Source organism: Leuresthes tenuis, unplaced genomic scaffold (genome assembly GCF_036924035.1).
Source record: "Leuresthes tenuis unplaced genomic scaffold, fLeuTen1.0.hap1 SCAF_3, whole genome shotgun sequence".
NCBI classification, from domain to species: domain Eukaryota; kingdom Metazoa; phylum Chordata; class Actinopteri; order Atheriniformes; family Atherinopsidae; genus Leuresthes; species Leuresthes tenuis.
In genome coordinates this window covers 29,348,492-29,366,129 of record NW_027325357.1, presented here as the reverse complement: position 1 = coordinate 29,366,129, position 17,638 = coordinate 29,348,492, and the positions used below count along the sequence as shown (strand labels likewise).

General features: G+C 38.6%; 2 protein-coding genes across 2 annotated transcripts in view; both read right to left on the bottom strand.

The window, feature by feature from the left end:
• Window positions 1-17,638, bottom strand: part of epha8 (eph receptor A8) — a 162,287-nt gene that overhangs the window by 23,281 nt on the left and 121,368 nt on the right. Inside the window, exons 9-11 of the mRNA XM_072382925.1 lie at window positions 16,799-16,923; window positions 9,756-9,918; window positions 3,756-3,888 (exon numbers count right to left, since the gene is read on the bottom strand). Coding sequence (XP_072239026.1) covers window positions 3,756-3,888; window positions 9,756-9,918; window positions 16,799-16,923 — 421 coding nt within the window. The remainder of the gene's footprint in view (window positions 1-3,755; window positions 3,889-9,755; window positions 9,919-16,798; window positions 16,924-17,638) is intronic.
• The window catches only part of cunh1orf50 (chromosome unknown C1orf50 homolog), a 274,707-nt gene that overhangs the window by 162,737 nt on the left and 94,332 nt on the right, over window positions 1-17,638 (bottom strand). The gene's annotated exons all lie outside the window — the stretch shown is intronic.

The following is a 17,638-nucleotide window of genomic DNA, read 5'->3' as shown; positions in this document are numbered from 1 at the left end:
CTAACAAGACCCAGGAGCTTAAACAGCTTGGAGACTAGGGATTTTTTTTTCAAAAAGCTAAAATATTACTTGAGGCCCGTATCTGTTGCATGTCAACACATGTTTAAGTTTCAACCTTTTTCTGAGACAAAGAGTGGTCCTAAATATTTTATTTGGATAATTAATCAGGTTTATGCTTATATGGCCTGTGTTTCTATAAGAAATTAACTATGGGCCTGTGAGCTGCGTCACTGGTCAAGTACAGGCTCCTAATTATCAACAACTCTGCTTGTTTACTGAACTCTACTTTGTACTTCTTCTTGTGAATCTGCACAGTTTTAGGAATTCACTAGTAGACCTGGACACTCCCATTGGTGCTACAGTATATATGATTTGCAATCACATGCTAATTTTCCCAGTTTGGTAAATCTTGGCCCTATTGTGTGGCTTTGTGTGATTTAAAAAAATACTCTGGGTGAATTAATGTTTTGGACAAATTATTTCACAAACTAATTTGAACATGAGTATAGACTATTCGTAGAAGCTCAACACATCCACTGGATCTGAAAAATAAAGTCTGAACAGAAGTCCCTTAAATGCTGTGATTGGACCTTAAGACAGCTGTGCATAATGAATATCTGCAAATTTCTATGAACTGAAGTGATGTTGTAACACTCTTAGGGACACAATGCTCATTTGACAGTGAACTCAAGTCACATACACATCGTTTTGATTCATGGCTGTTTTTATAAACTTAGATTTTCTGTTTTTACTAGTTTTTTAGCTTGTTAGCTCCTTTGCCATTTCACTGTTTATTGCTTGTTTTCTGCTTAACTGGACTAAAACAGTTTTCAGAGATTATGAGTTCTAGAATTGTTTGGAAGGTAAAAGTTTGTTGTTTTAGCATTGTGGAGTATGTACAATGTATCCCAAACATTGAGCAGAGTAGGATAGCAATTAGATCATTTAGCACTACTTCCCTTTCCAAATATGGTCTTTTCTTACTCCAAAAAAGACAAAATACCAGCAGCTGAAAAGGGTAGTACACAAACCAGTGGGACAGGTCAACATGGGTGAGTCCATATTTTATATGGTCTGTTCTTATGAGGTTTTTCTTTTGTAAAAGAAAAACTCTTTCTATGGATATTCTCATATTGAGACATTTAGGGGAGAACGAGAAAAAAAGGTTTATTTGCTCATTTAGCCTGTCTGCAGTTGGCATTGCCTCTATACTGATGCATTACAAGGAACCTCATTTCTTGCTGTTTTTTTGCTTACATGGAGAAACGATCCCCATTCCCTAGTATATTAAAAAGCATTTGATATAAAAGTGACTGACAAGCCAGTGTAACTGGGTGGTACTGAAGTCCTGCATGCACTCGAATTGATCTGTGGACTGCTGTCATTCAACAGGGGCTGTGCTGAAGAAGCTGTTTTAAAAATGTAGCTGGTGACGTACAAGACACTTCTCTTTGGAAGCACAGTCATGTAAAAAATAAATTAGGGCTTTTGAATTCTAAAGTTCTACATATTAGGACATTTAAAAAATCTGGTACCTACCAGATAAAAAATTAAATGAGGTAAAACAGATTAACAGCAACACGTGGCATATTACACCGTGTGATTTAATTAAGAAAGACATACTAGGTAAATGTGCAGAACAACTGTGGGCAAGTCCACCCCATGATTCAACAGCTTGTTGAACCTTCTTTAGCAGCAATAACCTGAAGTATTTTTTTCATGTAGGACATTATCAGTCTCTCCTGTGAGGGAAGCTTGGTCCAGTCTACTGTACATTGTTTCTTAGGTTCATTGTGGTTTGTTGCATTTGTTTATGCACAGCTCTCTTAAAGTCCCACCGCAGCATTTAAAACAGGTTGAGGTCTGTACTTTGAATAGACAACTCTCTGTTTCTTTTCTTCTGCTGTAGATTTGCTGCTGTGTTTGGGATCATTGTCCTGCTGTATGACCCAGTTTCAGTCAGTCTTTACTTGTCAGACAGATGGACATTCAATAATAAAGTATTCTGGAATACTGAGAAGTTCATGGGCGACTCAATGATTGCAAGGTGTTCAGGTCCTGTGGCTGCAGAACAAGCCCAGATCATCAGCCCTCCACCACCGTGCTTGACAGTTGGTATGAGGTATTTGTGCTGATATGCTGTGTTTGGTTTTCATCAAACGTGCTGCTGTGCATTACGACCAAAGATCTCCCACTTTGGGCTTGTCTGTCCAAAGGACATTGTTCCAGAGGTCTTGTGCTTCATTCTGATGTAAGTTTGCAAACCTAAGAGGTGCTACCATGTTTTTTTAGTGAAAAGAAGCTTTCACTTGCAACCATTCCAAACAAGCCAGCTTGTACAGTCTCTTTCTAATTGTGCTGTCATGAACTTTAACATTTTGTTGCAGTTTCTCTGATTCTGTCCACTCCTGGAAAGATTTGGTAATTGTCTTGAACGTTTTTTACTTATGAATATTTTTTTCCAAATATAGAATGATGGAATCTAAATAGTTTGGAATTGGCCTTATAACCCTTCCCAGATTGATAGGCAGCAACAACTGCTTCTCTAAGATCATTGCTGATGTCTTTCCTCCATGGCATGGTGTTAACACATATCTGAATGCTCTAGACCAGCAAACTAACAAAACTTTTGCTTTATTAGAGGTGCTCACAGATCAGTTAAGGAAGCGCATTTAATTAGCTGCACCTGACTGCTACTCACCCTCTCAATTCCTATGATAGCTATGAGGGTGGACTTTTTCACACACTGCTCCTGCATTTTGACTCAGTTTTTTATGAAATAAATTATGACATAGTGTTATATGTTGAAGGCAAGGACACATCTGATTCAGGGGGTCTCTATGAATATGACTAAAGAGTAAAAAATGCTACAAGCAGAACAGGAAAACTGTTTGATGTGTTCACCTGTTCATTCCTCTGCATTGTGTGTGTGTTTTTTTTTTTTTACTGGTCAAACAGTAGAATTGTCCCTGGTGGTTTCAGTCAGACAGCATTTTTCAATATAATGATCAGTAACTAGGCCAGTAGCTCCTTTACCTAATCTCCAGCATGTGAAAACATTTTTCCTTGATCTCTATCTTAGGAGCATTTGCTGGATCTATTGAAGTTGCACTCATGACATCACCATCTCGCCTTTATAACAAATTTTTTTCTCTCCTAAAACAGAATACTGTAGATATGAAAAGCTTAATATGCACTGAAGTATGAATTAATTAAAGGCAATGAAATTCATTATTGCTGCAGTACTATAGAGCTGTAAGTAAAAGACATCAAAAGGGAAGGGGAAGGTGGGGGTGGGCTGATGGGATAAGTGGGAACATTTGGCTTGCAAGCTACTGGACATGAATCAACATAATTAATTCCACCATGAGGTGGAAATTACGAGTTGGGAAATTAGCTAAATAAGAGAGTGAGAAGACAGGGAATGTTTGGTTGCATTAGCTTTCAAAACACCTCTATACACATCCGTAATACTGACATAACATCGTGCAGATAATTTGTGCACCTATCATAACATTTCATTATGAAAGGAGATCTACAGGTATTTTTGATTGTCAAACACAGGCTTAAATGAGATCCTTCTTAGTTTCTGGATCACATTTTCAGTATTTCTTTACTGAGATTATAACGTAGCTCTCATTTTACTATCAATACGTGTGGCAAATACAGAGGAGAAATACAGAAGAGATTTAATCACAAACAACATTACACAAAGAGAGGCACGGTATAGTAGCGTAAGAAAGTGTTCCACACACAGCAGCGATGGGTAGTGTGGTAAAGTGTAGCCTTGCCGTTTCCTGCAGATGATGATGGCCAGAAAGGTGACCAGGCCTGACACCAGGGCCAAGCAGATCCAGATGATGGTCATTGTGTTATAACGCAAAGGAGCTGCAGAGACACACAAACATAAAGTGTGAGCAGAGAGGAAGTTGCCATCCACAGTCAACAACACGACACAATGACACACACTCTGGCAAACACAAGGTAAACAGGCAACTGGAGCTTCATTAAAGGGCTCCTCTGTACTTTCTGATTATCTTCTGTTTGTATTTTCCTAGCTTGTCTGTAGTATTATGGTTATAAGACATTCAGCTAATGTTGTAATCTAGTCTGAAAAGATTGACTGTTGTCTCAGTTAATTAGGTCTCTGCTTCCCTTATAGTCAATAAAAATCTCACTTTATAACCTACTGTGACACAAAATGCCAGTAAATTTCTTAGTTACCCAAACCTCATTCCCTGTTTGTCATACTTCTTGGGTTTCTATTCAGAAGCGACACAAATCTGTTCTGATTATTTTAAAATCCACAAAAAAAAAAGAAATGTATAACATATTTCCATGAACTGGTGGCAAGTGACTAAACTAGGCTGTGCAGTGTGTCAGAAGGGGGCAGCACTGGTTACATTGTTGTCCGTTGTAATTCAATAGAAGAAGTATCTATCCTAAATGGAAACATTGAGGAGGAAAGAAAACAACTGTGGTAGACATCGACAAGGAGAAGATAGAGAGAGATCTTCTTCAGGAAATAATTCAATAATAACATTTCTAGTAAGAACTGGGGCTTGCGTGCTGCTGGCTTGCTGGCTGCGTCAATCTTTTTTTTAGGTCAGATGTGATTTGTTAAGTTGTTTCCATTCCCTTTTATGTACACGTAGTCTTTGTTGAAACAAAGGAAAAGGTAAATGGTTACCTTTTCCTTTTCACATCTTCTAAAGGAAAATCAAAAATATAAAATGCCTGCTGTATCAGTTCATAAACCACAGGGTACCCAATTTCTGTATGTATAGGGTTGGCCAGTCAGGTAATGTAACAGTCGTACAACTGTTTTCCATGACAATGTAAAAAATGCATTTGATGCATAAAAAAAGTATAGGAAGTAAAAAAAAAAAAAACTAATTGATAAAGAAAGAAGATGAAAAACGGTCATCCCAATGTTGGTACCATGCTTTGGAGTTGGATGCATGTCTCCCTCCCCTCCAACCTCCTTGATGGTCTCCGTTATTTGATGTTTACTGAGCACTGCAGAAAGACATTTCCTGACAGCATTTTCCATTTGATGCAGCCAGTGAAACAGAGAGAGGGAGGTGGCCACATGCAGGTGTATAGCAGCTCCGTTTTGTATTAAAAATTGGTGCAAAGGGTTCTTGACCGAGCATTAATATGGGAATGGGAGTGTGTTGACTGACCAAATAAATGTGGTGGCTGAAAATAATTTTTCATGGCAGGTAAGGTTAGAATTCCATTCCAACTCCATCCTTTAAACTGTCAACAACCAGTCGAATGCAAATATCTGCAGTGGGAGGATCCTTGTGACAGAAAACAGTTTCACAGATTAACGCTCCTGACCTCAAGCTGAACTGGTGTGCGCAGCTGTTTACCGATCTGTTTTCATTTCTCTTAATCAAATGAGACAATAACAAAAAATAAGCTATTAAATGTTATTTCTATCAACACAGCAGGCAGACAAACATGTTTTTGTCAAAACCTCAATGCTATTGAATTATAGCAAAACTGAAAAAAAAAGAGTGCAGCTGAATTATTGCCTTCATCTTTTTCCTGTGATGCATACAAGTCTGTGTTTTGCGGTCACTGGTGGCTGCAGGAATTGTACTCGAGCTTTGTGCTTGCCAAGAATAAGAATTTGGATGCTATCTTCCTGTGCCAAAGTCTTAAACGAATGCAAACAAGAATGGCAGCACATGAGAATAAAAGATGCAGCTGTTCGGTCCAACTTACACAGATAAAAACTCTTGAAGAACCGTCTTTCCTGAACTTACAAATGGACATTATAACCCCAATTCCAAAAAAGTCGGGACGCGATGTACAACGTCAACAAAAACAAAATACATTTGATCCTCAACCATTTTTCCCTTTTTTTGTTTTAAGGTACCATTTTTCCTTTCTTTTCTTTTCTTTTGTTCCCACTGTTCGACTTGGCAGAGATTTTGCTCGCACACCTGTGTTTAATTACCGCAGTACATCTATCTGAAAGTGGGGATTAGATGGATATTTATTGTTTGAAAAAACGGAATGCAATTATTTGCAAATTTTCTAAATCAATATTTTCTTCATAATACAACATAGAAAACGTAAAAGTGAGATATTTTACTATTTCATAAAAGATATATCAGCTCATCTTGAATTTGATCGCAGCAACAAATCTGAGAAAAGTTGGGACAAGGCCATGTTTACCACTGTGCATAGCATAGCACTAGCATCCCCTCTTTTTTAATCAATAGTCTATAAATGTTTGGGCACTGAAGAGACCAGACACTGGATCTTTGAGAGAGGAATGCTGTCCCATTCTTGTCTGATATAGCATTCTTCTTTGTCATGATTTGCATTTGATGAGCAGTCAAATGTTTTAAATTATAATAATTATAATTTTTCAAATGATTTTTCATAGTTTTCTGGGTTTTTTTTGTTTGTTGGTTAGTTTTTTTTTTCTAGTCTTTTGTTGACCCTGTTCCAGTGCGTTTCTGCCATTAAATTCATGATGAAAAAACATTTTCTTAATAAAATAATAAAATGTCCCACTTTTGACACTTGATATGTTTTCTGCTTTCTATAAAGATTTTGTACAGAAGAGTTGCATATCATTTCATTCTGTTTTAAATCTAAATTCTTCACAGCATCCTAACTTTTTTTTGGAAATGGGATTGTATATAAAATGCACTCTGCAGTTTTTTAATCATGCACTTGCTGAGATAGTGACATGATAATAGCTTAGATATATCAGTCTCTACTGATTCCGTGATGCAAATCCCCTCCCTTTCCACCACAAAATGGCAAATATGAACTTGACTGATTAGTGAATTAACACTATTAGCTACAACAGTGGGTTTGTTAGACTGTACTTCGATAAGTTTGATGAGAAAGTCTTTATTTTAGAGGATATTTGATAAGAGAGAACAATCATGACGAGGCTGTAGGCAATGAAAAGTGCGATCAGATGGGCTCTCCCCTTCAAAAAATGTCAACTTCTCTCCAAGGGTGCTAAGTCAATCATTTTTTTCATTCAGCCATTATTATCTTAAGTATAATGAGTTTAAATTTGGATCCTCTAATAAGTGTCACGGTGGCCATTTTGGACCGCTTTCTTTGAAGGAACTGACATTTCATGCAGAGCTTTGATGTTTGCTGTGCGCTACTAAGTGACAGCTGACACTGACAGTTGATTAGCCTGATGCTTTCTGGGTTTTCAACTCTTATCACATATTCTAAGCTTATTTTAAACAAATTGTCACCAATCTGTTGGCCTGTAAAGCAAAACCTTTGATCAACAACTAATTAATATGTATTGAATATTTTAAGTTCATAGATTATTAGCAAGCAAACTGTCTCCCTTAAGGTGACCTTGTGGGTAACCTATTTGTGAGGTTGTGGGAAGAGGAACACAGAACCACAGCCTGGCTGCAGCTAAGAAATGTGTGCCAATGGAGCTGATTATGTGACTCATAATCAGTGATAAAGTGTTGTACACGTCGTTCAGTCTCAGTCTCAGAGGTGTAAATAAAGTTACATTACTCGTCATTTTGAAATTATTAGGTACGAGCCAGCCTACAGTAAAGATACCATACAAAGGTTACAGCACTTAACATAATCACGTAACTGGAGGATTAAAATAAAATACTGGAGGTTGGCATATTGTTGTTTTTAATGATTGGTTTCGACCTTGGTCTGGTCCATGCTCACCACCCTGAATTGGATAAATTGGGTATGGAAAATGGATGGATGTAAGTTTTGTGATGGCTGGCATGCAATATTGTGGGTTGGATTTCATGGCAACCCATCTTAATAGCCAGGTTTCCATTCATTAGTGAGGTAAATCAAAAGCAATCTTTTGAAACAAACCTGGAGGAGTAAAATAAATGAACAATTGTGTTAGACATTTACAAGAAGAAAATAGAGCCAGCTCATCTTCAGAAATGATTTCAATCGCAGGACATATATCTGGGATATTCTACAATTCTGTGAAAATGCCGGCCAATCATGTGAGTTTACTGTTTGCAGGCTCAGACCAGGGACAGCTCGTGAGACTTTGTAATCTTTGCCAGGTCAGATATGATGTATAAATTGCTTGCATTCCACCTAATTAGCATTAAGTTATTTTGGTTGAAAAGATGTGGAAAAGACATCTAAATGGTCCATAGACAACTAGTCTAAATTTGAGTTAAATTTGGTCTAGAAATGAAAGTGTCTAATCTAAGCCAAAGACGTTGATTCAATTTTCAAATTTAGCTGAGCTTTCACACAGCAATATTGATATGTTCTTCATTTGCAGGACTCAAACTTGGGATCATTAGCTCATTAGAGCTTCTCACAACTCATTGGGCTACACAGCAATGATGAGTGTTGACCTGGAGCTATATAAAGTATATATAAAGTCTTTTTACAAGTAGATGGTTTATCAGTGGAACAGTTGAAGTTGTTATTCCAAAAATATGCCAAATCATTACAGCTTTTAACATTTATTTTTCCCCACTGCCAATCTTCACAGTGTAGGCTGGGATATTTTTGTCAGCTCACAGACTGTGTAGTTCCATATAATATTTGTTATGACACTTTAAAAGCAATTCAATTCAATTCAATTCAATTTTATGCATATAGTGCCAAATTACAACAATTGTCATATCAAGGCACTTAAATAATGAAAATGAAAAAAATCCTAGATGTTCAGACTGCGAATTAAATAATTTTCCTGTTTAAATCCAGGTTGGTGTTCTCTGAGATCTCTAAAATGAGTGGGTTTCATTTTCTGGGAGCCATGGATTTGTGCAAAATTTCATCACAATCCAGACAGTAGTTGAGATTTTTCAGTCTGAATCAAAGTGGTGGACTGTATGGTCAGCAGTCATGTTATCAGATTACACCTACAGCAAGTTAGAGTTAACAGTTGGAATATCCATAGTAAGTAGGTGGCTGAGACATGACTCTGAGCTGGATAAAAGCCCCTCAGTCTGTTTATTCATAAACTCTAAGACTTATTGATTGCTCTGCATGTTGGTTCATGGGATATGTGAAGTCTTCTTGTTTTTGCAGTTTAAAATGGGTCAGTATCTGTAGGAGGAGAGTCGGGGTCCGGTGATCAGCTGAAAGAACGGAGAGTATTTGTCAGTGAAACAGCACTGGGACTACAACCATGCAGGAGGTGATTTGCAAACCTACAGCCTGCTCTGCACCTTATCTTCCAAATCCCATATTAAGGATGATGAATATTCTAATAAAAGTTTTTTTTTAGTAACATTCTGTATTCTTGCCTCAGGTAGACTGACTCATAAAGTCTCCTACCTCAACCCCCTCACTGTATGCAGCTGTTAGAAGCTGGGAGAGGCAGTGGTTTTGCTGACTGGGGTGACAAACAATAAAGCACAGATCAATTGGACAGAGGGATGTACTGCGGTGTTTGTCGGCCTAACTGACACCCAAACCTCTTTAGCCTTGAATCACGCTGAGCTGTCTGGCCTGGCTTTGAGAAGCCTCGTGTGCCAAATCTTTTAACAGAACAAAATGTTGTTACTGGACTTTTTCCACCACATCAAACATCATACCACAGCTGAAAGTCTCCCATGGCTCATGTCCAGCAGGAGGCTTTACCACAATTCAGTGATACACTATCCTCCCTTTTTGGTGTTCAATATATCATATAGAGTACACTCACACTCACACACACACACACACACACACACACACACACACACACACACACACACACACACACACACACACACACACACACACACACACACGCACACCTGCTTTTCCAGTCTGAATCTCTACATTCTGGCTGAAGCGTCCACACCCTGCCGATGTTCTGGCTCGGATCTGGAAGATGTACTTGGTGCCAGGCTTCAGCCCTGACACCCGGGCGCTGGTATCTCTGGACTTCAGAGTGGAGTAACTATGTTCTTCATTATCCTGTTAGAGAAACAAACACATTAGAATATGAGATTAGTGGCATGCTTCTCAGCTTGTGAACTTACTGTGATGATCTATTAAAACATGGACACATAACAAGGTATACATATATATGTACAGTTACAGCATCATCTATGGGTTGATGAGTGGAGCATTTATGTTCAATTACTACATGACTTTTACAAAAACACAAAGGAGTGCGAGGATCCACAAATTTTTGATTTCCTGGATTACCCCAAAACAAAAAAAAAGAAGAAAGAAGAAAAACCAGGGTTGATTTACAGAGGTGATAACCAGTCTTACATGCACAGTTGAGTCGATTTACAATTACAGCTCAAGTTAGCCAGTTCATTTGTCCACCATCTTTGTCCCACACATGCATGGAAGCGAAATCAAGACATTTGGCCTCATTCAAGAACATTTTTGTATTCTTATTCTAACTTTCTCTCTTTTTTCTAATGACAGTCTCGTATGAACACGCCACGTCAGATTCAACAAATGCTCTTAACTTTGGAAAAAGTGTGTAAACAACCTGCGTAAACATGATGAATGCCACCCGTGCATATTTAAGTGCACGTGCACGAGGATAGTAAATTTGCAGACTCCATGCCCAAAATAATACCATATAATCATTTTTAGCAGTGAAGAAATGGGAAGAAGTTGCTACTGTAAAGCGCTGTTAATTCCGTGTCACCTGTGGTTCGTAATGTCACCGAAATAAAGAAGAAGAATATGAAAATGTCTTTTAAAAAATGTCTCGCCATGGCCAGGCGTTTGATGACTCCAACTAAAGCTGTGCAATCAGTTTTTGCTTCATCAGTGGCATGCAAACGTTTTGAAGGGCAGGTGCGGAAAGAGAAAAAAAAGCAACTTTTGGCGTGTCTTCACCACTGTAGAGACCTGCACCCTAACCACCCCCCCACCTCACCCGTGCATGCCACAGTGCCTCATCATGATGGCACTTAGATGGGGCGGTCCATGAGGGGGGTCTTCCGGCATGTTGTCTGCCTGGACTGGTTCAGGTAGTGTGAGACCCTCATTCATGGCAATATTGTGCAAAACACAGCATGATAGAATAATGTGACATTGACATGCCTTCTGTAGGATTTAAAGCAGTTTGCCCCTCGCTGTATCGAGACACATCCACCTGGCCTTCAGCACACTAGCGTGCTCCACGATGGCACGGGTGCTTTGTGTGCAGTATATATGTGTGCAGTCTATTGCTCCCTCTTAGTTTGGTGTCCAGTTGGCATCCATCCCACTTTGGAAGGAGCGACTCTCATTTCTACAAATATGGACGAATTTATTAGTCATCCAAAAACATGACAACCCTCCCAATCAATAAACACAAAAGGAACAAATCCTCTTGTGCAAAAAAAATTAAAACAAAAACTTTAACTGAACAAAAATATCAAACTATTAAATGTGGTTTGCTGAATATTAGATCTCTCCTTTCGAAGTCTCTGTTAGTGAATGATTTGATCTGTGATCATCATATTGATATATTTTGTCTTACAGAAACCTGGCTGCAGCAGGAGAATCATGTTAGCATTAATGAATCAACTCCCTCTGACTATTTAAATGTTCACGTTCCTCGAACCACAGGCAGAGGAGGAGGAGTGGCAGCTATCTTCAGATCAGGGTTACTAATCAGTCCTAGACCCAAGATTAGTTTTAGCTCTTTTGAATCTCTGATTCTCAGTTTTTCCCACCCAAAGTGGAAATCACAAAAACCTCTTGTGTTTGTTGTTGTGTATCGTCCACCTGGCCCTTATTCTGAGTTTCTGTCTGAATTCTCAGAGTTTTTATCCCAGTTAGTGCTGAGTACAGATAAAGTCATTGTAGTGGGTGACTTTAATATTCATGTAGATGTTGAAAATGACAGCCTAAATATTAACTTTAATTCTATATTAGACTCTAATGGATTTTCTAAGTGTTTTCACAGACCTATTCACTGCCTTAATCATACCCTTGACCTTGTGCTGACTTATGGCATTGAGAGTGAACAGTTAACAGTGTTCCCTCATAACCCTGTCTTGTCTGACTGTTTTTTGATAACTTTTGAATTTACATTACTTGACTATACAGCTTCTGAGAAGAATTTTACATCTAGAAGGTGTCTATCAGAGAATGCTGTAACCAGTTAAAAAGAGTTGATTTCATCATCCTTTTCTTCACTGCCATGTGCAGATATGACAGAGGACGGCTACCTAAATTTTACTCCAAAAGAACTTGACTCTCTTGTTGACAGCACTATAGCTTCAATGCGTACAACACTGGACAATGTTGCCCCTCTGAAAAGGAAGGTAATCAGTCAGAAGAGGTTGGCTCCTTGATATAATTCACAGCTGCTTTAAAGCAGACTGCAAGAAAGCTGTAAGTACAGCAGCTTTAGAAGTATCTTTAGAACCTGATTTGTATTTTGACGGCTTCTTACCAGTTGATCTCTCTGAGCAAACAACAGCAATAGTCTCTTCTAAACCATCAACTTGTATCTTAGACCCAATCCCAATTAGAATGTTCAAGGTTTCCTCCTTAATTGACACTTCCATATTGGATTTGATCAATCTGTCTTTGTTGACAGTATATTGCTGTAATTAAACCTTTAGTTAAAAAACTCTCTACTCTTGATTCAGTAGTGTGGCTAATTATCAACCTATATCCAATCTCCCTTTTTTTGTCTAAAGTTCTTGAAAAAATAGTTTCAACTAAACTTTGTGATCAATTGCACAGAAAGAATCTGTTCGAAGAGATTCAGCCAGGATTCAGAGATCATCATAGCACAGAAACAGCACTGGTGAAAGTTACCAATGATCTCCTCTTAGCCTCTGATAGCGGACTTGTTTCTGTGCTTGTCCTGTTGGATCTCAGTGATGCATTTGATACAGTCGATCACAGTATTGTATTACAGAAACATGAACATGTTATTGGGATTAAAGGAACATCACTAGGCTGGTTTAAGTCATATTTATCTGAAATATTTCAGTTTGTTCTTGTAAATGAAGAATCTTCCTCATGTAAGTCATGGAGTTCCACAGGGTTCTGTGCTTGAACCGGTTCTTTTTACTTTATACATGCTTCCATTAGGTAACATTATTAGACAGCATGGCATAAATATCCATTGATATGCTGATGATACTCAGCTGTACTTATCCATGAAACCAGATGAAATCAATAGGTTGGTCAGACTACAAGCCTGTCTTAAAGACATAAAGACCTGGATAACTCAGAACTGTCTGCTTCTAAATTCAGACAAAACTGAAGTGGTTGTCTTTCAACCTGAGCGTTCCACAGAGAAATTTTCTAGTTATATAGTTACTCTTGACGACATTTCCTTGGCTTCTAGTTCTACAGCGAGGAACCTTGGAGTTATTTTTGACCAGAATTCCTAATTTGACGCACATATAAAACTGGTTTCTGGGACTGCCTTCTTTCACCTTCGTAATATTGCCAAAATCGGGAACATCCCGTCTCAGGGTGATGCAGAAAAACTAGTCCATGTATTTGTTACTTCAAGATTGGACTACTGTAATTCTTTATTATTGGGCTGTCCCACATCTTCTCTGAAAAGCCTCCAGCTGATCCAAAATGCTGCAGCCAGAGTTCTGATGAGAACTAACAGGAGAGATCACATTTCTCCAGTTTTAGCTTCTCTTCATTGGCTCCCTGTTAATTTCAGAATAGAATTTAAGATTCTTCTCCTCACATATAAAGCTCTTAATGACTGAGCTCCAACATCTTAAAGATCTCATTGTAAGATATTTTCCTAACAGAGCACTTTGCTCCCAAACTGCAGGTTTACTTTTGGTTTCCAGAGTTTCTAAAAGTAGAATGGGAGGTAGAGCCTTCAGTTATCAGCCCCCTCTCTTGTGGAATAAGCTGCCAGTAAATGTCCAGGAAGCAGACACCCTTTCCACTTTTAAGATTAGGCTTAAAACTTTCCTTTTTGATAAAGCTTATAGTTAGGGATGGCTCAGGTGATCCTGAAACATCCCGTAGTTAAGCTGCTATAGGCTTAGACTGCTGGGGGACCTCATCTGTCACATCTTTCCTCACTTTGCTCTCTTTTTCCCCCTGTTTAATTTCTCAAATGATATTATGTACATGTGACATTATTGTGGTTATTAACTTGTGTTTCCCTGTTCCAACAGGTATTCTTTGAATGGTGTTATGGTGTTTTTTTCCCCCCTCTTTTCTGTCTTCTCAAACCCCAGCTGTTCGAGGCGGATGGCCACCCTTCCTGAGTCTGGTTCTCCCAGAGATTTCTTCCTGTTAAAAGGGAGTTGTTCCTTTCCACAGTCGCCTCAGGCACGCTCAGGATGTGAGATTGGACAGACGAGAAGTTTCAGTGCAATCTGTTGGTTTCCTTAGCTAGGATTTTGTTTTTGAATTGGCTTTATATGAATTCATTGGATTTCATTGGATTATGATTACAATGATTTGAACTCCAATTGGCTTGAATTGGACTATATTATTCAAGTGCCTTGAGATGACATTTGTTGTAATTTGGCTTAATATAAATAAAATTGAATTGAATTGAATTGAATTGAATTGAATTGAATTAAATTAATCTGCACATGTTCGACAGCGGCGTATGGGAATTTGATGTACCGTGGGTGATAAACTGATGAGAGTTTTGATGACCAAGGGGAGCGCATGACTCCCAGAGGACTGGGACACACCTGATCTGTCTCCAATTTGGCCAAAAATCCAAGGGTGGTGAGGACCTGGACATGTGGTGGAATTACGTTTGATCAGCATGTTTCTCTTTGGAGTTGTGGCTCTAGCAAGCTGCATATTTGAAGCAGAACAGTCCTTGGCAATCTAAATCGCAATGTCAGTCATTCGTCTGTCTCCGCAAGCATATCTACACGGTCTCGGAACACATGCTCTCTTCCAAGAACCTGATGCACTAAGGCATCCAAAAGTAGTAAGTCATCACGCAGCTGGTCACACTTCCCATTGAACCTGTTATATACAGAGTAAAATTAATCTTCAATTAGTGCATAATTTAAGTTAAACAGAATAATGTCAGCATAATTATGAGTTATAATGTATATATTTATTTATGATATCTTAAAAGTAATTACATATACAATCCATTAGTCAAGCAAACTTGATTTAACAGCAGACTATTCTATGTGACTCTTATGACAGGTCTGGGTCACTCGTAAACTCGGTTCCTACCTGAAAGAAAACTCAAAATACCAAAAAATTGGTGAATGCGCAAGTTCTGTTAAATCACTCATACGCACAACTTAAGAAAAAAATCTGTTCGTACGAGTGGTTCTTGTATGAGGCCCATCTTTAAGTTACTTGAATGGTGATTTTGTAAGATGATGCAGCGGTTATAAAACAAAGATTTTCTTGGAGCAGAATAAGAATCAGGAAATGCTATAAGTGACTGGAAGTTGATATTTTTGGGAATTTGACCGTATTAATATACACTTACATGTTACTGTTTTACAAAAAGATGCTTAAAGCTGGAACTTTGGAGCAAGTGCAGAGTGGCTAGGCCCATTTGTGTCTAGCGAAGCGTATACAGTGATTCGGTCCCCAACACTATTATCTGGATGTGTTAGCCTGGTTTTGAGATTTGATTTTGCACAATTTTGGTCAGACTAATATGTTTACACACTATTTAAAAGTCAACTTTTGGTTGGAAAAACACAAGAATTTGTATTATCTTGTGTCCTAGTTTAGATGTTTAGTTCGTAGTACAGGCACATCTCAGAAATCTCTTTACCTACTTCTGTCAGACAGAAAAAAGATATTTAAAGTATTTGATCTCATTTTCTTGTTTGTTTTGTTTTGTTTAACGTCTTAATTTATGATGAAAAATGTCAAGAAAATGTCAAGCTTATTATACCTTCATGTAATTTATGTGTTCATTAAAAAGGCACATCGTTTAGGGCAATGACTTATTTAAGGTCTTGATTAACAATCAAGTTCATCATTATCATCGCAGCTGTTCTCTCATTGTTTTCATTTTCCTGCTGCAGTGTCTTTGCAAACTTTATTCAGAGATTCTGTGTAAGTGTTCCAAGGGAGAGATTGTTCAACAATATCAAGAAGCAGTAAGCCATTCATGTGTCTTCAGGAAGGATTTTGTCTTTGTTGTCCCCAGTGAGTGAGGTGCTGCAGCAGCTTGCCACCCTTCGTGTGACTTATTCTTGTTTAGTACTATAGAAACCTTGAGAAAGCACATTGCTGACTTGTCCACTTGAAATCCCCCACAGGCGTCTGGCCCCCTGAGTGAGGCGAGATTAAGATACCAGTGTAAGAGACGAGCTAATCCTTCAGCACTCCCCACACCATCCTGCTTGTTTGGCTATGAGACTGCTGGCTCCCAGATCGTTCCCTCTGCAATTAGATGATTTCTATCACCACACACACACGTCTACTCTCCTAAAGAGAGTCACACATACACGGTAGCGGCAATTAGTTTATCGTGTGGCTTATGCGTCCGCCAGCCGCTTGCTGTCACTGTCACTTTCAGTAAGTTGGGATCTCCACCGTCTCATCCTCCATCTTCCTTTCCTTCTCGACCCCCATTTCCTCTCAATTAGCAGAGCTGCCACAAGGATTTTTTCTCGGATTAAGTTATCCACAGTCTATCCAAGAGCCACCACTTTGCATTCACATTATCTTGGCTCAGTTCAGTCGCAGCTTTCTGAAAGTAATGGCCTCACAGGTATAACAGAGTCTCTTCTCACTTTCCTCCCTTATAAGCTGTCTGGAGAGTTATATGTTAATTATAAGGAGAAAAAAATAAACAACTACAACTGCAGCACTGTTTTTGTGGCTCTGTGTGGTGAGCTCTTACAAGGTACAGATGAGGTATAGATGTGGTGCAGATGTGGTACAGATGTAAGGGTACCTTCTCATAGTATTTGATGTCGTACTCCAAGATTACTCCGTTGGGCTGGTCAGGTTCATGCCACAGCAGGGTCACACTGTTCTGACTCGTGTTCTCCTGGCGGATTGCTAACACTTCAGAGGGTGCTGTGCAAGATATCAGAGAGACCGCTTTGTTAGTTCACAAAAAGGTGACAAGGTCACTGCACTGTATAGATAAGTATATTCAGGACATGCTGTGCAAGAAACCAAGCAAACATTGCAACAACTTGAACACCACATTCAAGATGAACTCTTCTTGAACTTTTAACAAACGTTCACTTTCAGCAGTTGATATTTTTCTATATTGCGTTAAGATTGAAATATTGGTCTTTGAGGTTGGCAAATTATCCACTTTTTAAAAATTTTGGGTTTTAATAGTGTATTTGAACTCTGAAACCTTTACTATATCTGCTGCTACTCCAGCTACCAATTAGTGTCATCCATTCAACGATGCGGCAAATACAACTCATTAACTAAATCATAATTGTTATTTATTCTTTTTTTTTAAAGTGAGTCTGGACATAAAAAAGCCAGAGTTAGACACGAGACCTGCTTTCTGATTGTGGCAGGCATCTCAACTAGTCCCTCTGGAAACAAAAGCTTCTCACCACAGCACGTTTTTCTTTATAAGGACAAAATGTCATTGAGAAAGCAAATTTTTTTCAAAGATTGTTGTTTTTTTGGGGCTTTTTTTGCATCTCTGCACATTTGAGAAAAGAGCAAACAGCAAAGAGTGAGGAGACAGATGCTTGATGAACAGCCAAAGCTGAACCCAAACTCAAAACAATGTGGGTTTGATCTCAAAGGAGGCACCAAAAGC